Here is a 23,836-nt window from a genome sequence, read left to right as displayed (position 1 = left end):
GGGGAGCTGTGTGCAGAGCAGGAGGAGCACAGCGATGTGACCCCGTCCATAGCCAGGCATGAAACGCCTAAATGGGCACAGCAGGCGGCGACTTCTTCATGCACTTTGGTTAATGACAGGAAGTCACCAAAGACTTATTTGTAAAATTACACAAACACACAGAGCAATGGTTTAAAATCAGTGTCACACGGTTCACAAATACTAAGACACCATTAAATTTAGATGAAATTAAATCTGTATACGAACAGACAGTTACCTGGGCCCCGTTCGTGGGAAGAAGGAGTGAATTTTCTAAATAAATCATTCTGTATAAATCAGAGGATGGCCGGCCAACCACAGCCCACGGGCCAGATTTAGTTCATCACCTGTTTATGCACAGCCGGTGAGCTAAGCAGGGTTTTCACATGTTAATTAAGCAAAATGTTATTTCCTCCCACCAAAATTCCATTCATATCATTAGTAGACCTGAGTTATAAAAACACTGCACTCAATTATTACTATTATAGTTTGAGTTGAGTCAACTAAAAAATCTGTGCTAATTTTCTTTTTCCCTTATCATAGAAGTACCTACTTAATATTCGCAGTTTTGCCTCTTGGATCACAATGCCTAAAATGTTTACTTTCTGGCCCTCTACAGGAAAAGCCTGCCAACCTGTGGCATAAATTAATAATATAATTAAACAGGCAAAAAGCCATTGGAATATTAATAATAACATCAAGTAGTATTAAACATTATTAAAACCATACAAGCAAAATACGCTAATTTTAAATAACTTAAATAATTATTTATTGTTCATTAAAGAACAACTGAGCAGCACTCAATCTGCCAACATGGTAACACTATTACTTAAAAGTAACGGGCACATTTATTGTAAACTATTCTCTAAGTCAGACTTTCCTGTTTGGATGGGTCTTCCCCTCCAAGGACAGGACAGCTGGCTTTGGCCAGCACTCACACACCAGCATGGGCTTGCAGCCCCAGGGGCACACAGCGCCGAGAGCCCCTGGTCTAGGGACCCATTCTGGATCTTCTCGTCTGGGATAAAGTTGTCAGTCTACAGCACACACGATTTTCACTCCTAGAGAGTAAAAACCACACTTTTCATTTAAAGCAACTGACCAACCCACCAAGCCTTGTGGATTGATCAGCTCATAGCCCAAAGTCTCAGGCAGCACAGTTTTGGTGCCTCTACATGTTTTTGGTAACAGGGATATTTTTTAATCTGAAAAAGTGAGTTTTCTGGGATAGGGGTGGCATGGACTTTGAAGGAACAAGTGGACAGGTTAGTAAAACAAGAAACACAAGAAGAAAAATATCATAAAGACATCAAAGTGGCTCAGACTGGTCCACCAGGGTCTCCATGCCTCCCTCCACCCCCAGGGTGGGGTAAACTTTGACATGTGTTCCTCAGTGTTTTGAATGGTCTTCTAAGAACAGCAAATTTATGGAGTCAAGTAAAAGGTAGACCTGAAGTTCGCAAGTTAGCACCAGGGAAACAAGGCTCTCTTTTGCTGGGGTGTGTCTCCAGAGCTACTCGCTCCGCCAGGCTTTGCAAAACAGGGCAAAGAAAGGCAAACCAGACATCTTTTGAAAGTACTTGTTGACAATAATAACCCAAGGTGATTACATAGGCAGACACTGGACTTAAGAGCCTCACTCACAAAATTCCATCTCCGATGGTCACCCCTCAAGGGGGACAGTCCCTCTCACAACCAGCTACAGGAATGGCTCTTGCTGCTCATCACCCTGACCTCTGGGGCCCACCCTGCCCCAGCCAGCGGTGAGGGCCTGACCTCCTTTCTCACTCTTTGGAAACAACGGCACCCAGTTACCCAGGGACAGGTATGACGACCACGCCCTTGACTTAATGTTGTCTCTACCCTCTCCCGTAAACCACAGGGGAGAAGGGACAGCAGGGCTGTGATCACTGTCTTCGGTCACCTGAAGGGTTGTCACCGCAATGGGAGTTAGAATTGGCCACGTGTCTCACATTCAGGGCCCAGAGGAGGAAGTTAGGATGGTGCAGACTCCAAGAAGGAAGGACTTTTTTTGGTCAGAAGTGTCTACAAATGGGACAGGGCATCACCACGCTAAGGGTGCTAAGTTTCCTATCCCAGGAGGTAGGAGGCCCACCTGTGTGGCGGTAACCCACGGATGAGAAGTTAGCCCATGTGACCTTCACAGTGCCCTGCCATGCTGGCATGCTCTGATTCATACCTCCAATGGGGAATACATCTCTCAGCGATATACAGGCATTCTAGACGTCATATCCCACTATTCGGTTTTCTCCTTCCCCGCTCCGTCCTCTAACGCCACCCCTGGGAGGCTTTGCTGTCAGCATTTCTTACCTCCCGATCTGTCAGCCGGCCTTGGAGAGCAGGCCAGGCTGTGCCGTGGTTTCCTCAGTAACTGAGACGTTAAGTCTTCTTCCCAGGAGGCCTCCCCGAGGGGACTGGGAACTACCCGCTGGTTCCGCAGTTCCACTCATCTTCACGGTCACCCAGCGGTCGTTCCCTGGGAAGCTCATCCAGACGCCACCAAAACGGCCCTCAGACCTTGTCAGGAGCTGCTGGGCATGTGACAGCAGTGGGCCCCTCTGTGTCCAGCCCATGGCGCCCACAGAGCCACAGCCAGCAGTCCACGTTGATGACGAGCGCTCTGGACAGGGCCTGCTTCAGCAACACACCCCGTGCAGAGCACGTGCTCGGGAAACATCTGAGGGCGGCCAGCTGGCGTCAGGACCTAGCCGGTGCCGCAGCCCCCAACCCTCCCTTGTCCCTCCTGCCGGTGGTAGGGTGTGCACCTCCACAGCCCCCACCGTGCACAGCCATGAGCCTAAGTGCACCCCACGCCTCTCTCCACGTAATCCCACACCATCCTATCAGGGGAATACTTTGATTACCCCCAGGTTAGAGATGAGAAAACTATGCTTTTGAGAATTTTGAGTTCCGGTACTAAAACCTGGCAGCATGTCTTCTATGGGTGGCCGGAGTCCAGTTCTACGGTCCTCCAGATGCTTTGCCGTCCCACTGAGAAGCACTGGCCAACCCACCACGGGAAGTGCTCAGAGGACAGCCCGCTCTAGCCTGCACCCAGGGGACCCGGAGCATCTGCCCCTGGACTGCAGGGACAGCTCAATCTCACGGTTTCATCCTGCCTCCACCCCTTTCCCACTGGCTCGCGGCCTCTGGTTTCCCCTTGTGCCCTGTGTGTTGAAGTCACCAGGTTGTGCCCTTGTGTACACAATTCCTGATCCCCCAGGGTCACAGTGATGACTCGGCAGGCCCCGTGCTAGCATGGTCACACCCCATCTCCTTCAATCCTCGCAACGTCAAGGAGGTCACAGGCCACGAGGGCCCAGAGCCCAGGAGGACAGGCCCTGGAGCAGCTTTCAAGGCCCAGGTGTCCAGCCTGGTAACGGCCCAAAACCAGAGGGCCTATTTCCACCTCCCTCTTGAATTTTAGAGTCACATATCCAATGACTTGCTGACACTTCCACACAGATGTCCCAGCAACAGCTCAAACTCAACAAACACACCCTTCCAATGGCCCCTCTGCCCAGTTTAGTGCCGTCACTGTGTGCCTAGGACCCAAGCTGGGAATCATTTAGTCGCCTGATGCCTCCCTCACCTGGCAGGCAGTGGCCTGTACCCCTCTCTCCTCGCCCTGCTTGGGCTCAGACCTTCTCGCCACTCACGTCCCCCACACTTGCTCACTCCACTCTCAGCCCCAGGCCAGACGTGCACCATGGCCCTCTCCACCGAGACCCGTGCACTGCTCTGCCCCTTGCCTTGTGTCAGATCGTCAGTCTAGGCTCCTCTCAGGAACGCAGGAGCCCGGCCCCATCACGCATGCTCCTCCCTCCCTGCTGCCCGCCCCCACCTTGGCAACTCCAGCAGCAGCGGGAAGGATTCAGCAGGTGCAATGCTGTCCCTCGAGCCTTCGCTGTCTGTCCCCTGCCTATGGTGGCCACACAGGTTTCCCTCCCTCACCTGCCCATCCTCTAAGACTTGGCCCAATTATCACCCTTGTCCCTGGGTCCCCTCCTCACCCTCGCTGGGCTGGTTGCTACCTGGGGCCACAGCCACCCCTGGGGCTTCTGCCATCACATGCTGAGCACGTGTGACTTCCCTAGGCAGACAGCAGGAGTGGGGGCTTTCTCTTATTTATCCCTATGCCCAGCACTCACCAGTCTCTCAATAAATATTTGCAAACAAATGAATTTCATCCCTACAGTGCTTTTCCTAGAAACTTCCGTATCACACAGCTCCTTCAGGTCAGAGGTTTTTCAACCACACCATCCCACCTGAGCACAGAACCCTCGTCCACCTCCTGTTCCAGAGAGCTGCCCCTTCGCCTTAGGTATCTGAGTCTTCCCAGTGACAATGCAACCTGCCTCACCCGATGGCAGGCGGAAGGAGGAGGTCGGGCAACAGAACAGTGTCTTGAATTTTCTGACTAGAAATATAACTGAACCCTGACCTTGGCCCTAAAGTAATTTTCCTTTCTCTCTTACCAACATACCTTCTCATATCCCAAATCTGCCCTATTCCTCCGGCACTGGGAGCACATGGGCATGAAGTCCATGCACACAGGGCTCTAAGTGGCTCTAGACAGTGACAGTGACAAGGTGGACAGAAGGGCTGTTCCCAGGAAGCTGCTGCAGGGAAGGTGCACCTTATTCCACACCCGAGCCAGTATCCGGCACTGAAAGGCACATCTGGAGAAATGGGCAGGGGAGGCCTGGACAGGGCAAGGGCAGCAACTGTCCCAGAGCCCTGTCCTCAGCTGCAAGCAGGGCCCACATCCCATGTGTCAGCCATGTGGGGCAGGAGGTGCATCACCATGCCCAGGACAAACCAGCTCAGCTTCGCCTGGGATCCTTACAGGAGCCCCCTCCCCTATGGGAGCCGGGGGCAGACCACAGAGCAGGGCGGCACGTCAGGGGCAGTGATATGGCCCAACATGGCAAAGACCAAGTTAGGAAGGGCGAGAACAACAGGACGAGCACCGCCATTTCATCTGTTCTGATGACAGTTTCTCACCATTAGATGGTTCTCTCATGGAACTTTTTGGCTCCTCATACAAAGGGTGGAAGGGGGCTGGTGAGGGTCTGAAGATGACTCATGAGAGTTCTTAGAAAAGTTTTGGTTTCCAGGCTCCCACCAAGGGTGGGCAGGAGAGAGGCTCGGAAACATTTCCCGTGGGGAAGGAAACCAGGAGGGGCTCCCTCTGCGTGGCCAGAAGTACCAGTAGCCACAGCAGCTCTTGCTATGGCTGTGACACCCTAAATGTGTCTCAGTTAGAACCCTGGGGGCCCCAGAAGCCTGCAGAAGCCACTGTGGATGTCCCTCTTTTCTCCTCTCTTCCAGGAATGGTGGGACTGGAGGGTAGAGGCTGGGGGAAGAGGAACATGAGGGTCCTGGAGTTTCCCAAACACACAGACCAAGACTAAAGACTGGATCGTGGCAATCACTGCTGCGTGTGCCCCAAAAGCCGACTAAAAAAGAGACACTCCATACTTTAGTGTACTTTGGGCCTTGAAATTACAGAGCCTCGCTGACATTCCAAATTATAGTTATGGAGAACAAACTTTAAGGGGCACAATTTGGGGCATAGGAGGAACTCAGGTTTCCTCCAATGACGGCACAAGCGCCGCATCCAAGGGAGATTGGCCCAGAGGTGGCTGTGCAGGGAAGGGAAGCAGGCAGCAAGCCCGAGGTGGGCACGAGAGCAGAGGCAAGGGATGAAACGAGAGCGGTTTCAACAAGAAAGTACAAGACTTGGCAAAACCATCAAGGGAAACGCAGAGGTGCTAGGCAGGGGAGAGGCAAGGGTGGGGGTGTCATGATTCGCACAGGAAACCCTGGGAAGCCCGCAGACAAGCTACTCTGGTGCTGGCACCCTGACCCTGAGAGGATGGGAGCTGGAGGAAGAGCCAGTCCAGAGACGCCACTTTAGAGACTTTTTCCTGACTTGCATCAGTTTTATAGCCTGTCCCTCTTAGTTCTGTTGCATCCGTAGGGCATTAAAAGCACCCTGTGTTCATATCAAACAGGCTCCTTTGAAATGAGTGAGCTCGTGTGATCTGAGGCACTGCAAATGCTTCCTGCAGACGCTCCGTCAGTCCTAGCGACAGCGGGGGGGGAGTGGCAAGCAGGCAGAGCACAGAAGGGGCAACGCAGGGGTGGAAAAGGGTCCCAGCAGAGTGACCGTGAACGATAAAATAAGGGTCATGCTTGAAAGAAAAAGCGAAGGGACAAACTGTGAAACCAAAGTGACCAGGGAGAAAAGAATAGTGTCCCTTGGGAAGGGACGACAGCAAACTGTGGGCACTGGGTCACGGGCACATGGAAGGGCAAGTGACACACAGACAGAGGCCACCTGCATCCTCCGCTGCTGGGTCTTCCGTGAACAGTGCAGAAGGCTGGGTAACACCCGCAGCTCAGGCACTGTCTAGCCACAAGACCGCGGGCAAGTCACCGCCGCCTCCCAATCTCGATTTCCCTGTGAGTAAGATGAGAAGGCTTCACCAGCAGGCCTCTAAGGCACTTTCTGGTTCTACCATCCTGCGTCCAGCCAGGCCAGCCACCGGACTTCACACTGCATCAGTTCGGCCACCGTCACAGACAGGGCCCTCGGGGACCAGGGGAAACGGGCCATGGAAAAGTCTCTTCCCAGCCCAGAGACTCCAATCATCTCAGTCACATACACACTCACCACGGGGGCCTCGAAGGGAACAAGACTCTGGGCCAAAGCCCCAGCTACTGAGAAAAACCCACCATGAATGCAAGACTCCTGCGTTCAGAGGAGCAGTGCTGACTCAGGCTAGAAAACACACAGCACATTTTGAGAATAAATATAAGTACCCCCTCAACCCGGCAATTCTACTCCTAGGTGTATCTCAGAAAGACTCACATGGATGTACAAGGAAACAGCAAGAATGTGCATGTTAGCACTGTCTGCAAATCCACAAATTGGGACACAACCCAAGTGTAAGCCAACCAGAGAACTAATAATTGCAAGACCTTCATACTGCGGAATACTACCCGGCAGCAAAAACGGAGAGGTGGGAGCCAGTTACCAGCACGGGCGAATCTCGCACCCTCATGCTTACTCCTCTCGGCAAGTGCTCACACACAAGTACTGTGGGCCAAGGTGCTGTTCTAGGCAGTGGGGACATTCAATGGAACAAAACAGATGAAGCCCCTGCCCTCATAGGGTACAGAGAAAAGAAACCGCCACCAAGTACCACACACAGTGTGACAGACTGCGCCGAGCCCTACAGAAAAGCACGAGGCAAGGAAGACCCGGGTGGGCAGAAGGTGCGTTTTAAGCAGCAGCCAGGAAAGACCAAATCATGTACTGGTAACATTTCTTATTTTAAGCTGACTGGTGGGTGCACAAGGGTTCATTTTTCTCACTCCTTATACCTTTTTCTAAGTGATATATTTCAAGATGCTCATTACAAACATGACTGACAAGGGAAATAATTAACAGATATGAATATATCTGTTCATATTTACATATGATATATAAATAGCATAGATATAGTCTTTCACCATAAACTTAAATAATATCCCATGTTCATAATCCTGAGTCACGTGTCCCCACCCTGCATGATCAAAGCCTCCACCCAGGAGGCTGGTCTCTCTCAAGAGGCAGCAGAGCTTTCAAGGTCATGAGCGATGTTCCTGGAGCCCAGCCACCCTCATAGGGCCCAGTGGGGAAGCTTGTCAAAGATCTGATTTCCAAAGTTCAACAACGGGACCCTACTCCCAATCATACGGACTTTTCAGGCTTGTAGATCCACCTTAGCCTTTTTATATCTTTATAACACGTATGAAAAAATTCCAACCCCCCTCAATGTCTCTTTAGTTTTCCATATTATAAGAAAAATCGGAGAACAAGATGCATTTATTCAATGAAGGCTCTCTCCCCTGGAAATAGGAAGTGGCTGAAAGAGACTGCTTCTAAGTCTTAATCATGAAAATACTAGAAAAAGATACGGCCACGGCCTTGCTGTATAACACTGACAGCAGCTAAACGAACAGCACCAAACAAATCACCATCCAGTCCTATCAGACTGATAAGGAATCTGCATTTACACCCATCTGTCCCTGAATGCTGCCACACTTCCTGGACAGTCACCAGAACTTCCCATCGGTAGCATATTCAAACTTAAACACTCTGGTGTTTAGCTACACCTGTAGAAGCAACATCCAAAGCCAGCATGGGTATCAACAGCTTCATCTATTTATAAAACTCCACGGGAGAAAGCCCTCCAGACACCTTCTTTATAGTGAATGATGGTGATGTTTGCCTGGGGTCAGAACCCGCTCCCAAGAGCATGAGCTGCTAGCTGTGACGTGTGGATCCTGTTCGGCTGACACCAACCCATCACCGGGGCTGCGAGTATGCCAGAAACAAGATGGAGTGTGATTTGGCACAGCCCATTGGCAGGAAGGCCTGTGTGGGGACAGGTGAGGTGATGTATGCCAGTTCGGTTTTCTAAAAGGGCAAAAGCTAAATAGTGAAGTTTTTCAGCACTCAACATCTTTAAGGCACAATCTGACAAAATGGCCACGTTCTCTTTGTAATGCTATTAGAAGTCTAATTAACAAAGCAAGCCAGTGGCACTTTGCTGTGCAGTGTGGTGGCTTTGTATAAATCCTGAGCAAATGCGATCACCCAGCACCCCGAGGACCACAGGGGTGAACTCACTACATTATCTGAAGCTAAAAGGGAAAGCCACAAAGAGACACAGACACCAGCTCAGATGTCCCCTGGTTGTCACCTTGAGGGTGAGAAAGCAAGGACATCATGCAATTGCCCTTTGGATCTCTCAGCAGTGTGCTCTTTGCACAGGGAGAAAGAAAGTGAGCAACAGGAAGGTAGACTTTATTCAGAGAAACACAGCGTTCTCTGATCAGGAAAGCGAAGCACTTTGCTCCCAGCAAACCTCTTTAAAAGCCCAGAATTGGGCTCATTATTTCAGGTTCTCATTATATAGTACGGCAGTCTAACTGGGACAAGAAGGCTGAGGTTCCACCTAACCATCCCACATGTGCATGGACACGCTTTGGCTATGCTCATGGTATCTCTTGGGTCTTTTCTTCTAGCTTTAGAGCGTAAGACTTCCCTGTCTTAACCATGTGCCAAGGGTTTGTTCTCCCCGACACCTTCTGGACAACGATCATTAGTTGATTCCTTTATTGAAGGGCCAACCAAGCACCAGGTGCTGCATGATGTCCCTGCTCAGAGCAAGACATGGAAGGTCCAGGTGCAAATGACAAAGTGTGCGTGATCCTCAAGGTGGACACCACCTAGTCAGGGAGAAGGACAAGGGACAAATGATTACGAATACTCTGTAAGCTAGGAAGGTCACAGGCCAGGAGGGCCTTTAGGAAGGACTCCCCAGAAAAGGTGTTATGGGAAGGGTGTCACGAGGTATGGAAAGATTCCCTACAGTAAGCTAAGGAGGCGGAAGGGTCAGCACACATAGAGATCAAGTGCGAGGCAGCTTCAGACACTTCCATGTAGCTCAGCCTTAGATACACCCAATACAGGTCCAGAATTGAAGCTGTTCTACCACATTGGTGGAATAAAAATCTTCTCACTTGCACTGTCTGCCACATACCAGGCTAACGAACTTTTATGTCTGGCCTAAATGCCATGGCCAAAAGGTGCTCATGGTAACTTCCAGGAGACACCACTGCACCAGTGGGCTTGGGAAGCTCCCCTGTGCCCACCACCCTTGCTACAGTTATGTGGGGAAGAAACAACACAAAACCATTCCTCACTGCAGTGTCCTGCAACCTGTGTAAGTCTTGCTGCCTGGTCATACGCCTACAAAGACGAAACGTAAAGAGAGAAGAACCAGTTTCTTGATTCGAGGAGTCCATTAGTTAAATGATGGCGTGCATTGCTACTGTCTCTCATGATCTGGCAGATTAGAGAACACTCACAGAGTACTTGGGGTACTTTTTAAATAAATCCATTTTTAAGAGAAATTATACTTATTTCTGAGTGTCCAATTAGTCAGAAAATTGGGTTTAGACCAGCTGACCACATGCCTCTCTCCTTTGGCTTAAGGAGCGTAACAGCAATGGCCTTGCTCACCAGTTGACTGGGCACAGCTCCCCAGAGGACAGGCAGAGGGGCCTTCAGCTGGAGAATACCCCCAGGACCCCTCCATTCTTGTTCCCCAGGGCCACTGCGTCCAGAAGCAGCTTCCATGGACTATCTGCTTGTCCAAGCAGGTGGGGAACTGACTGTGCTTCTTAACATGTCTAGAAGGTTAATATCTTAATTATGACTTACAAAAGATTCAGCCGTCCTTGGTTCCAAGCACCTTTCGCATTAAGACTTCAACTGATACAGAGGGGATTTGTAATCCACATGAAATTCAGAACCCAAACCATAAAGTTACATATCTCCTTCATTTTCTAACCTGATAATGCCTAGAAACCCTTGTGCTGTCTTTTGCCTGTAAGAGAATGAGTATTTAACTCAAGTACTACCTTTCATGTTTTATGAATTTCCCATGAAACATGATACATTAAGCTGATTCTATAAAAAACGAAAAGCTGAATCATGAAAAGCAAACATCTTGAACTAAGCAAAGAATAGCTCTCTTTGAAATGGAGGATACAGGACTGAACTAAAAATTTATCATCCACCTTTGGAAACATAAAGCTGAAGAAAACAAAGTCGAAAGGGGGAAAAAAAGATGACTTCAGGATTTTCATCCAAAACCTAACTTAATACCGCGTTTTTGTGTACATCCATCCTTACTGGATGGCTCCTATCCTAAGCCACCGCCAAGTTCCTTGTGGTGTGGGGCCTGGGCCAAGACGTCCCATCTCCCACTGCAGTCGTCCACATGGATCATCTCCTAGATGAGTGAGCAGGAGATGCACAGAGTGGAGGGAAGGCATCTCTAAAGACTTGCCCAGTGCCCATGCTTGTCCTCACAGGCAAGATCACCTCAAGATGGTCCAAGGGATCTTTTCCTAAAACTTGGCCCAATCTTGGTAAGTCTGCCATGTTTTCCCATGACACTAGCATATCAGAAGATACTGAACTTCCTTCTGAATCACCTTCTCCTCCAGTTGCTCATGTGTGTGGCAGAGAGTCCTTTATGTGAGTGGGCATGGATGTCATCAACAGTTTAGAGACCCAAATGAGCCACCACCACCCGCACGAGGGTCTGCAGAGACCGCGTGAGGGGATCACACAAGACGACGTGGGGGCATCAGGGGGAATTCAGCCTGATGCACTAAAAAGCCCAGGAAGAAAACAAAAAAGCTGCTACTGTCATGAAACCTTCCCCTACCCCCATCCCCCACCAAAGACCTCTGCCTCTTCTGAGCTCACATAGTATTTTGTACCAACGTTACTGGGTCCAGATGGCCTTGTGTTGTGATTCGTTGTACGTAACCATATTCATTTTCTAATTCTGTATAATAAATTACCACAAACTTAGCAGCTTTAAGCCAACACACATTTATCTCACAATTTCCATGGGGTGGAAGTCCAGGCACAACTTAGCCAGGTCCACTGCTCAGGGTCTCACAAGGCTGCAATCAAGGTGTCAGCTGGGACTGTGGTCCCATCTGAGGCTTGGGGTCCTTTTCCAAACTCATGTGGTTGTTGGCAGAATTCATTTCCTTGCAGCTGTAGAGCTCACGGCAACTTGCTTTTTCAAAGTCAGCAAAAGAGTCAACTTCTAGACTTTTTTGAAGGGATTCATCTGTTTTAGGCCCATCTCTACCTAGGATAATTTTTCCCTTTGATTCAAAAATCAACAGGTTTGGGATCTTAAATACCTCTGCAAAACCCTTTCGCCTCTGCCATAGGGAAGGGAATTATACAGGGTATATGGGGGGGAAGGAATCTTTCGGGCCACTTTAAGAGTTCTGCCTACCATAATATTTATATCATTTCCCCAACCACATTCTAAGCTTGCTCTCCTGCACACCTTATTCTTGGCACAAACTCATAATTATTTAGTTTGCATTGTTCTCTGCACCCTTAACTCAGACCGTACAGTAACTGACTCACATAAAGCAATCAAGTAACACTCACTGATGAATGAACGAGTCAGCCCATCTTATTTATTTAGGCCCTCACAAATACAGATACATTGGGGGCCACCAACTGTTAAAAAGCAATGAAATCTAAAACTTGGAAGAGGCTGATATTTCTTTAACCCTCTGGATTAAGATTTGGCGAAGCTGGGGAAAGACAGAAAGAGGATCTAAAAAGGCAGGTGTGGGCCAGCAAGATGCACACAGGGACAGAAACTGAACCACACTGAGAATGTAGGCAGATACAAGGGAAGTCAGGTCATTAGCCAAAGCAAGAGCAGCCCTGCCTGTGGTCACTGTTCTCATGGCACCAACCTGCCACTCCAGCTCTGCTCCAGTTTGACCTATACACCTGACACCCTGGTGCTTCCCTGGCCCTCCTGGCTCCTGGTCCTCAGGCACTGGACAAAAACAGCAAACCCACCAGTGTGTCCTGCACCTAGGTCTTACACTTGTGAATTCCGGAATATAAACCAGCCCTGCCAATCCTTCTAAATTCCGCACATCCACATGAATGCTAGTCTCTTAATGGCTAAGAGGAGTTCATCTTCCTTTTCGAGGACTTAGCTGGGATCTATGTCATGTAACCAGATGGCCTTCTTTGAAGCTGAAACAGGACAATATATGCTTGGTAACAGCCTGGGATCCTACAGCAATTAACATAGAGCATGCAGAAGAGGGAAAGTCAAACAGCTCTGTGTTCATCCCTTCTGCTTTTTATGTTGTGCTTCGAATCACAGAATCTTAGAGCTGGAAGGGCTCTAAGAGGTCATCCAGTAGTACTTGACCCCAAGCCTAGAAGCCCTAACAGACCACCTGGTCTCTGCTAGAACACTTCCAAAGCAAAGCAGTGTGTTCTACGACCAATTGTTGGCAACCTCACTGCCACACACCTGTTTGAAATCAACTCAACAAACATTCTGAAAATGACTAGTATTCTCCCGAAGAACCAAACACCAAATCTAGTATTCCTGCCCTCACTACTCCCCCACCCTCCCAAGCTGTTGACAGACAGCACTAATCAGCTGCGGCGCTCCTTCCTGCTGATGCTGGACGTGGCCTCAGAATCCTCAGCAGACTGCTCCAGAAAGGCATCACTGATCAATTGACGTTGGCAAGAGAAATAAACTCATTTTCCAACTCTGTTCTTGCAACTTGTCTTCACTTAAAAATCACTCCCTTATAACTCCTCCTCATTGCTTCTAGTCTGCCTTTAAAAGCAAAAATTATACCCCCTCCTCTAAAAACCATCCCTTATTTATCTAAATACATCTAACACTTCTTCCCCCACACTTAAGCCCTTGCAGACTCAAGTCAGCCCCCAGGACAAGGTTGCCTGGAAGGAGAAAGAGTAGAGCTATAGTTCTAGGGGAATCAGGGTCCCCCAGCAGTGTTTCAAGGAACCCTGGGGCCCAGATGGCACCTACGGAAGAGAACTCCGTGCAGCAGAGAGGACACACAGTAGGCTCCACAAATGGGTCAGGCCAATCTACCATGTGAGCAGCTTTGGGAGGGTCCAGTGATAAGCAGCTAAGGACAGTAGAGTCACGGTTAAGAAACCAAGAATAATGAGATAATGAGGTTGAGATAAGGAGGATATTAAAAACTGAAGCAAATATAAACCCTCTAACTCACACTTGATCATTATCGTATGATTGCTGTCTCCCATTTCACATGTCCTGATCATGCACACACAGTTCTCAGTATAAAGTCTGCTCTTACCAATAATCACTCATAAAACACTCAACAAGAGCAGGACAGAGCTCCATGGCACAGCTCTGGGGACTCCTCTCCCACTCATTCATTCAATTTTTTCCATCAACTATCTGTTGAATATCTCTGAGGTGCCAAGGAGCAGGCTGGGGCTGCAAAGGCCATGATGACACTTTTCCTACCACCAAGGAACTCACAGTCCGTCTGTCTCAAAGGTGGGGAAATAACTCCTCCACATATGAACAGGTATAAACCATATTTGCATGTATTTTGTCTGTATAAACCATGACATATTTAAAATCAAGACACATACCATAGTAGATACACTCAATGATCTACTGAACAAGCAAAATTATCAAAAAGAAAATTCCGGGATTTGGCATTTTTTGCTAAGTACCAAAACCAATCAACTTGTGCTATAGTGCCTCAGAGCAAGGCCTCGTGGGCTAAAGCTTCAGATAAGAAAATTCTGACTCTCAAATTATATTAGTACAAATCGGCAGCTTCCTGAAGAGCAGCAACTTTCCTTTCTCTGCAGATGTTCTACCATTCGTCTATTCCCTCATTCAGCAAATTGTCACTGAGCTAAAATGTGCCTGGCATCGAGGATATCAGAGTAAGGATGGAAACTGCCACATAGGCAGCCAAAGATGGTGCAGGGAATTAGCCCGTATTGTACATTCAGTAAATATTATAATCACTGAGGTAAGAAGTATCAGGACCAGGGCATGCAAAGAGGGCCAAAACACTGGCGGGTCTCCTGGACATCCTGATACCTGAACCCCACTCTGAAGGATGAGCAAGAAGCAAAGGATAATGTGTGAACCACGTGAAGAGGGGTGAGCCTGGGTCTTGCAAGCAGATGCCGAGGTCCAGAGGAGAGAACACAGCCCTCTCTGGGATGTTGGGGATGGGGCTGCAGTGGACCACACAGACACACTAGAGCAGGACAAGGTGGATCTACCCACATGGAAGGGCCAGGACTTCATCCTGAGGATAGGAGGAGCCGCTGAACCACAGATGGAGGTAGCCAGATCAGCAATGCAGAAGGTTAACCCATGCAACAGGGGGCAACATGGACCAAAGGCAGGGAGGATTAAATGCAGAGAAACCAGTCAGGAGGCTGGCAGGGCAGCTTAGGAAAAAGCAAATGATGGTCTAAACTCAGAAACTAGAACTGGGAACAAAAAGAGATGAAAGAACTTGCAAGGGAGGGAACAGTAGAGAAGCCTGAAAGTGGTGGCTGATGATTACAGAGGGTGAGAGAGGGGTCTAGGAGGCCCCCAGGGGAGCTGACTTGAACCATGACAGATGACTGTACTCTTGGCTGGGATGAGAACAGAGCTGTTGAGAGCTGACTGGGGTGCGATGATGTTGGGTTCAGGTTTGGACATGGTGCACTGGGGATGGAGACACCTGGGACACCATGCCTTCACAGGTTTGGGGCATCGCAGAGGAACCTGGGCTGGGGGTCTTGTGCACACCCATGGCAGAGGAAGCCACAACATCAGGAGGCTGGCCCAATCTACCAGGAGCAGCCCTTGAGACTCCAAAATGCAAGATTTAGGAACATACCAACTGGTATTTCCGCAGCAAATCCCAACCAAAAAAAAAAAAAAAAAAAGTTTTAACCCATGCTTGGGGCTAGGCTTAAGTTTTCCTTATGACATTTGTTCTATCATAAGCCTGGATTTACAAATAGAAACCCTGTAAAAGACGACCACACGTGCCATAAAGTTATAGCCAAGGAAATAACGATTGTGCTGCAAGGTACACCTGGCCAGCAGTGTCTCTGGAGAAGTCTACTGAGCAAGGAGAAGAGGACAGGGAGGAGGCACATCCCTCAGTATGAATAAAGTGGAAAAATTCCTGAACACACAGCAATGAGAACTGGTCATGGAAAATTCCACCTTCTGTACAGGAATGACCAGATAACTCTGTTTTTCTTTCCTCCTTCTCGATACCAGATAAAAGAAAGATGACAGAAGCATCCAGTAGAGATCAAAATTCTGGAGAAAGTTCTTTGGCCGAGAATCAGACAGGAAAGGCTTTGTAAGTGAAGGGCTCCAAGGCATGATTAGGAGAGACTTCAAGGGATTTTTTTTGTTGTTCTTGTGCAAATTGGCCTGAATTTCAGGAGAGATGCGATTCAATATAGAATGCAGGGTGAACTTTAGGAAGCATCTAACCAGTGTAAAAGTGAATCAATTAAGATTCAATTATGATAATATTAAGTCAAACCATACAACTCTGCCAATTCTGTAGGTAAAAAATTGTCACATATTAGCAACTTGGTTCAGCCTAAAGATGTTTCAGGTTGGAGATGATGTTTGCCAGGGCCACCCAGCTATCTACTTCTTTATAAATGCTGCTCTACATGAAGTATTTCCATCACCATTTACTGCTTGCTATGGTTCAACAGTATTCATAATCAATTTTTACCTTAAAAAATTTAAACTTGAAAGAAAAGGCCTTATTAATCATAAACTATAGTTACCTGGAGACAAGCATTCTCAATGACAGGAAAAAAAAAAAATACCTTGGAAAGGGTGAGAGAGAAAACCAAATCATCTTTAAAGCTGGAAGTACCTCCCTAGAGTTGGAAACTGATGGCCAATACTATATTGCTACTGAATGTGGTGAGGGGCCCAGGCTCGTGGATGGCACCTGCCCCACCCTCACTGTATCCCAGGTCTCTTCTATTCAGAGCAGAGGAGCGACCAAGGGCACTTTGTCCCATCAAAGGTCAGGATCTGGCTCTGGCCTTCCCCTGCTTCCTCTGGCCGGAGTCCCCTCTCCCACCCAGCCGTGGTGCCCCTGCACACAGCACTGCGGGCTGACAGGATGTCAGGGCACAGACCATGAGCAATGGCAACATAGATAATTCAGCACTTCCAGGAAAAATGGCAGCACAGTGAGGAGCCTCCACATCACCCTCCCTCCAAATCCACCCGAACGACCAGTGAGAAGTACAAGTGAACAAGAGGTTCCATGAGCCCTGAGACCAGGGGTACCCACACCCCACTGACTTTGGCAGGTCCAGCTAGATAGACCAGAGACTGCAGCTGGCCCCACAGGAACACTGGGGCCAGTACGCAGCTCCGTCCTGTGGGAAGCGCAGTGCCGTAGAAAATCATGCAGGAAAGCTGGGCAAGTACATGATACAACCCCTGGTCTGGGCAGGCCAGGGGACAGCTGTGAAGCATGCTAATTTCAGTCCATTCTGGGGACCCTGTGCTTGAATGGGCTGGAAGAGGAAGGACACAGCATGGTCTCAACTCCTATCTGGCCCAGTTTTTTAAGAAGGTGCAGGGCTGATGCAAGGTGGCAGGGGGGTGGCAAGAAGGGCCACAGATGGGACACGCAAAGGACTCAGGGAAGCATTCGTCAGCCCACACCACCAGCAGCAGCCAAGAGTGACTCGGCCTCCCTCTCTCCCCCAAACAGTGCAGGCTGTGGCTTCCCTGCCCTGACCAAACTCCCCAGCAGTGTGGCTGGTTCAGCCGGGAGGCCACATCCCCAGCCGTGTGCCAAGTGGGGGTGAGAGAGAGGCCAGGCCGAGGTCAGCGCCAGCCAGGGCACAGAGAAAATGAGACACCAAAAGCAGAGGTTTACAACAACCATGAAGGGACAAAAAAACAAACACACAACACATGGAGACACGTACTCTGGCTGCGAGTGGTTCGGCTCCTCCAGCCCTCCCCGGCCACACCCCACAGGCCCTGTGTTGCCTAGAGCTTTCAGTTTTTCAACAAAAGCCAGAAAGCCATATTTTCATGTCAAATCTCCCAGTTTTTTAAATGTTCATAATTATTCCAACGTTTTTAAACATACCACATAGGGTGCACAAAATACCTGCAGGCTTAATATGGCCCCATGGGCTGCCAATTGGTGTCTGCTGCAATGATTTCCCACTGAGAACAGTCCCTGCCACACCCGCTCAGCAGGAGGAGAGACATCGAGGGAGGACGGACTCCCTCAACGCTGGCCTCAGCCCACCTGGGGCTGGCGACACCACCAGGAACACTGCGACATCCAAGCCACAGGCTAGCCATGCAGCTGCCGTGATTAATCCCCCAAGGCCAGACAGAGAGCAGAAAGTCCTCCTGGCAAGAGACAGGACGGAGAACATTTCCTCCAAGCCAGCTGGGTGGGACACAGGACCAGTGTAAGGAGGCTGAGGAGCACCAGGCCGAGCCCTTCCGTGGAAAAGACGGTGGCTGAGGATCTAACCTGGCCTCAGGAAGCAATATACTCTTTCCCTCTGCTCCTGTTTCCCCGCCTGGGGCCACTTTGGTGCCCTCCCTAACCTCTAGTCTGAACCCAACCTCCACCTTCCTTCTTTTGCTCTGAAACGCCAAAATACAAACTTTTCAGTTTTTCTGGGCTGGAGGATGCTGGTTTAGTTATCATGTGATCATTTTGTACCACTCTCTTCCCTCGAACGTCATTAAATCTTTCTATTCTATGAGATTCGTTTCTGGTGCTGCAGATGCCTGCAGAGACCATCTGACCACACATCCCGATCCTCATTAGAGGAGCCCCCAATATGCAGAGAACTTAGGGGTTTTTTCCCATGTAGGGGAATATAGTTGACTGTGGTTCTAATTTTTCCAAAGAAGCCTGAAATCTGGACTTTGTAATCTGCCAAGTCTTAAATGCTGACAATCATTGAAACATTTTAAAAAACACATTATGGGGGCAAACAAAATATCTGTAGTATTCTCCTAATTGGGAAGGGTTGAACTAAATGACTTTTAAGATCTTGTCCAGCTTTTCAAATAACTCTGATAATGATTGAGGTGATTTATGATTAACTGGCATTTTGCTTTAGGTGAAATGACCAAAGCAAATTTCTCCATATAAAACTAGCCCAGAAGAGGCAGTTTCCCTTGAGGGACAGCCAGAAAGGGCAGCTAGTCTTACTGTTTCTGCTTACACCTTTTTCTCTTTTCCCATCCAAAGCATGTCATATATCTACAACTAAACATACATGTGATTCAACATATAAAATGTGCCACGCAGAGCACCTCACAGGGACCTGCTTCAGCGCAGGGCTGTATCTTGGTTTCATTGTCACACCCCGAGGGCTTGATGTGGTGCATTGCCCATAGTGAAGGCTCAGAAATGTCAGCAGAAAGTTTAAGTTCGTAGGAATATACCACTGTACATTCTCCTTCCCTAAGAATAATTGTGCGGTACAAAATTCCACAGTAGATTTATATTAAATACTGGCTATCCTGAAAAACTTTAGATCATTAGCTATAACCATCCAAGAATAATAAGTCAGATAAATATTATTCCTACGTGTTGTGCGGTTAAGACCTCTTCCCAGCAGCCTGCTCACGCTTCTGGAGAGCACTTGGCTACGCTGTAACTCAAGCCTATCTTTGCCTCTCAGCAGATACATCAGCAAGTGAGAGCAAAGGATGCCTGGGCCTTAAAATAAAAAGCTGACAGAGCACCAAGTTAAAAAATCAAGATAAATTAAAAGTTCTAAAAGCAGATGTGGGTAAGTACTGGGTTCTCCCCATGCTCTTGTTTCCTTTGGGTCCGTGGGACTCCCATAGAGCTCCGGAGGTGATGGCCTGAAGGTCACACTGCTCCGGACACTCGGACAACCAGCCCACCTCACGGTTGGCAATGTAGTTTTTAAATGCTGTCTTGACCCAGTTTTGAGGCCCTGGCTGGAGGCCAGTTGGGTCCCCTTGTCCAGCAGCACGTTAAGTCCACACCACGATCCCCTCCCACATTGGGCCCTCACACCCCAGGCCACTAAAGATGGGCCCAACTGCTCCATGACACCTGTGCCCCAGGAGCCAGTCCTGAGCCCCCTGGCCTGCCCCGTCCATCTGCCCTTGGAAATCACAATCCAGGCATCCACCACGGGCCCCCTTCCCTCTGCCTCCTCACCCACCCCTGTGCTTCCCAAGTGGCCCATGTAGAGTGCCCTGAGTGACCAAACTGCAAAACCTTTTCCATTCCAGTCTCTCTTCTCTTCCCCATCTGCATCTGGCCTTGCCAGGCCCCACCCAAGATAGCATGGTTAAAACATGGCTGGACCAAGAAAAAAGCAATTCACAGGTTGTTCTTCATTGCAAATGTCCAGTGGCTCTGTCAGCTGAACACAACTTAAAAAAAGCCTACCTGAGAAATTCTTCAAAGTCACACAAGGATGACTCAATGTATGGGCTAGGAAAAATGACGGCTTCCTTGTATAAAAACACCTAAGTCACACCCCAAGAAATCTGTCATTTACATTCCTTGGAATTTAGTTTCTGGGCACCGGCTTCAGTCAGATACATTAAGATGTGCTGATGGCTGGGCACAGCGCCCTGGTTACCCAGGTCTTCTGAGACTTAGCTGGCGTGGGGCAGGCACACAAGGCACCTCCATCCTGTGGAAAGCGGAACATCTTGCAGGGACCCAAATGGCAGCAGCACTTGCTCATTTTCCACCTGTTAGAACCTTCAGGTCTCTAGTAAATGGACACTCCCAGAAAGCACAATATGAAGTCGAGGCCCTGGTGGTGATAATGGAAACCTGGGGCCTCCTCCTGTTTTTGGAAGAGCTGTCTGAAGCGAGGGTCTCGCCTCACTGGCATTTTCTACACGGACAGCAGGTGATTGACAGGGCTCTGTCCGGTCATGAGTTCTGATACTTAAACACGCAGGAATTGCCTCCAGCATCTTTCTGGGGCAGGTCAGAACACTGCAAATTGAGCCACTGCAAGCTTCATGATAAACGTTCACTAAGGAAGAGAGCCTGGATGAAGTTTCCTATGTCAACACCATTTTCATTGCCAGGAAGTCCAATTCATACCATTGGGACCTTATGTGCCCACTGAGTGTAACTTGCCCCCTAACAAGGGCTCCCTCAGCAGCTCACAGGCCATGGGTGGGAAGGCACTCGCTGCTGCTCGCTAGGAGGGGCTTCCTAAGCTTTGTTGAGTTTTCTCTTCCGAACTCCCTCTGTGTGGCTGGGACTCAAGCCCAAAAGCCCACATCTCTCTTTGCTGCCTCCCCTCTGAGGAGTCTGAGAAGCCAAACCCTCAACTTTGCCAGCCTCCCTTGCAGCTACAGAGGGTCATGTGACCCAGTTCTAATCCAGGTGAAGTCTGGAGAAGGGGCAGATTCTGACACAATTTTTGCCTTCCTTGCTAAAAGAGGCTGGCCACAGCTGGCAGAGCCAACCCCTTGCCCACACTTGGATGTAGGTGCTTGTACCAATGATCACTCTTATAGAAACACATACACACTTCTAGATAAGGGTCAGCAAAATAAACATGTAGATGGCTGTAACACTAGTTCTACAGAGATGTGTCTCTGTGTGTTGGGGGTGGCATTTTTTTTTTTTTTTTGGTAAAGTTAAAATGATGTATACTTTAAACATTAGCCAAAAAAAAAAATGCATCCTCTGTGTAGACCCACTATTCAGAATTAGGCAATCTTAGGTGTATGTCATGTCACGTGGTTCAGTATGTAGATGTCCATATTATACCTGGAAAAATCAACTAGAGGAAGTTCTCCCACCCTTATTTCTGGTGCCTTCCTCTATTCTAGGCGTTGGACCAGTGTGAACGGAAATATCCAAACCAGCACTTGTCTTTTTAGACACAGAAAGATGGCTACATTTGGAGGTAACACAGCAAGACAGAGTTTATGGTTCATCTGTCTACACATACCATAACAGCTTTCATATCAATATTCAAACTATATAAGGGTAGAAGTCAAAAACTTCATCAATAAAGTATCTCCACTGACAACTTGCAATTGGGGCTCTACTAGAAGCTCGGGGAAAGCCTGAATGGGGACAAGAGGAGCTGACCCCAGCCTCACAAACACCAGCAGGTACACAGCATGGTGCAGCAAAACTCGGGCTGAGGAACCCTCCCCCCACATGTACATTTGGAATTTATCAAAATGAACAAAAACAACACTGACTTGGAAAAAAAAAAAAAAACTTCTTTAAATATTTTTTTATTTTTTTTAAATGAGCCCTAAGTTTTCTCTTTTTCTTTTTGTTGCAGGAGAGGGGGAAGAGGGGATTGACTCATAGTCCTGATGCGCTGGGTAACAGCACAGAACATGAGGAATCATTCTCTCGGCACAAAAAAAACCAGCCAAAATGACTGTTTCAGTTTGCCTGTCTCATTCAACTCGAACCGTGGACATCTTATAGTAAATCACACTTTTCATGTGCTTTTCCCTTCATCGAAGGGAAAAGAAAAGGTTTGGGATTTTTTTTTCTTTATATGAACAGAGAGTGCCGTCTGTGAGGTCACAGGCACAGACGCAGAGGGGAGAGCAGAACCTTGACCAGTCTCGACACGCCCAGTGCCTGGGCACAGCCGCTGCCTGCACGCTGGGGAAGTAACTTTTCAAGGTAAAGCACTCGACTCGAGCCTTAAGTTTTTCCAACTGCAAAATGGAGATAATATTAAACTATATCAAATTTCTCCTTTTATAGTTCAAAACCACTGATAGCAACAACTTCATAGGGTCCAACCTAATAGTTCCTGCCCTGCCTATTCACAGGTTGTTTTTTTTAATAACAGGATCAAGTAAAATTTATACCAAGGTGCACACAAAATCTACATCTATAAAAAGACCATTAACTTTATGAACTGGAACAGGAATCAGTGCTTCAGCCTCCACACGTGCATCGCTTTATAAATGAAATTATAGAGGCAGCTTTCAGAATCGCTCTTTAAAACGCAAATTCTTGAACCCACTCCAGACCTACCGAATCAGAAACAGGAGGACAAAGTCGGAATGTGCACTTCTGACAAGAGCTCCAGGTGATAACTCAAGTTGGAGAAAGTACTTTTTTCCCAGAGGCTGTTTTGGTTTGGAGTGGCTTTCTGCTGAGATGCAGGCTCTACCTGAGCATATTTAGTGTGTCTCCCTCCTCACCAAATACAAAAGATTATAAAGAACCAAGTAGTGTGTTCTTGTTTCTTAACTCCAGGTGAAAGTAACATTAGCTCAGTCACTAATTACTAAGAATTGATAAAACCTGATAAAGATGTCTTTTACCCACAGGGTTTTTGTAACGCCTCACCCACCAATCCAACTCTTTTAAAAAGCTCTCAGTATTTAAGTTCCTGGAGGTGAACCCCAACCTCCCCTGCAGCTGGGGGGCTGTGTGCTCGGTCACGACTTACCCCTCAGGATGTAGTTCTGGTGGTTCTGATCGGCCTCTGCTCCCACCTTGATCAAACACGTCAGACCTTCAGCCACCACAAACTCATGCACCAAATCCTTGTCATCCTGGCAGGGAAGGAAAAAAAAAAAAAAAAAAAGACTTCAAATACTGTCCCAGTCCATCTTCCACCCCTACTGTTAAAACTATGTGCAAGCCTTTGAAACCAGAATGGCCCCTAAAGACTGCTCCACTCTATTCAAATGAAGCATCTTCGCTGTTGCCAGAGGAATTTCACAACCAGTCTTCACATCATGGTTTGCCAATTATTGCCTTCTGGGCAATCTAATAAAGATAAGGCAAATGCATCTCCCAACGGTCAGACATATTTACAGTGTTCTGTTTTTCATTCTTCAAAAATTACCAGGCTCCATTCCCCCACAGGTCCCAAGGGGTGGGGGCCACATGAAACTTGCTGGTTTTTAACTACAGGAAACATTTGATTGCAGTGAAGGACTCAAAGCCATTCCTGTGTTCCAAAGACAGTCCTCAAGGGTAGTGGTTAACAAAAAGGGTCTTGCAAAGGCTCTCTGAGAACTTAAGGTAGCAATTTCTCCAAGCTCCAGTGCTGTGCTGCTTGCAGGACAAGGAAGCAGCGCACCCCCTAGGTTGGCTTGCAGACTCAAGCACAGAATAACCCCTGGAAGGCTCAGAGGTCATCTACTCCGGTGGTTCTTAAAGACAGATCTCTAGACCTATCAACTGCAGGAACAGGCAGGATGAGCTTCACCTGGGCACTCGTTAGGCCCCACCCCTGACCCACCGAATAGGAAGCTATGTGGTGAGGCCCAGCTACGTGTTTAACAAGCCCTCCAGGTGATTCCTA

At 48.3% G+C, this 23,836-nt stretch overlaps 1 protein-coding gene across 13 annotated transcripts in view; it reads right to left on the bottom strand.

Annotated features, from left to right (window-relative positions):
- FHOD3 (formin homology 2 domain containing 3) overlaps window positions 1-23,836 on the bottom strand; it is a 423,570-nt gene that overhangs the window by 211,504 nt on the left and 188,230 nt on the right. For all 13 annotated transcript variants that reach the window (XM_045527658.1, XM_045527665.1, XM_045527667.1 and 10 more), the window contains exon 5: window positions 22,973-23,078. In XM_045527658.1, coding sequence (XP_045383614.1) covers window positions 22,973-23,078 — 106 coding nt within the window. The remainder of the gene's footprint in view (window positions 1-22,972; window positions 23,079-23,836) is intronic.

Source organism: Lemur catta, chromosome 16 (genome assembly GCF_020740605.2).
Source record: "Lemur catta isolate mLemCat1 chromosome 16, mLemCat1.pri, whole genome shotgun sequence".
Taxonomy (NCBI): domain Eukaryota; kingdom Metazoa; phylum Chordata; class Mammalia; order Primates; family Lemuridae; genus Lemur; species Lemur catta.
The sequence above is the reverse complement of the archived record's forward strand: the minus strand, read 5'-3'. Positions and strand labels throughout refer to the sequence as shown.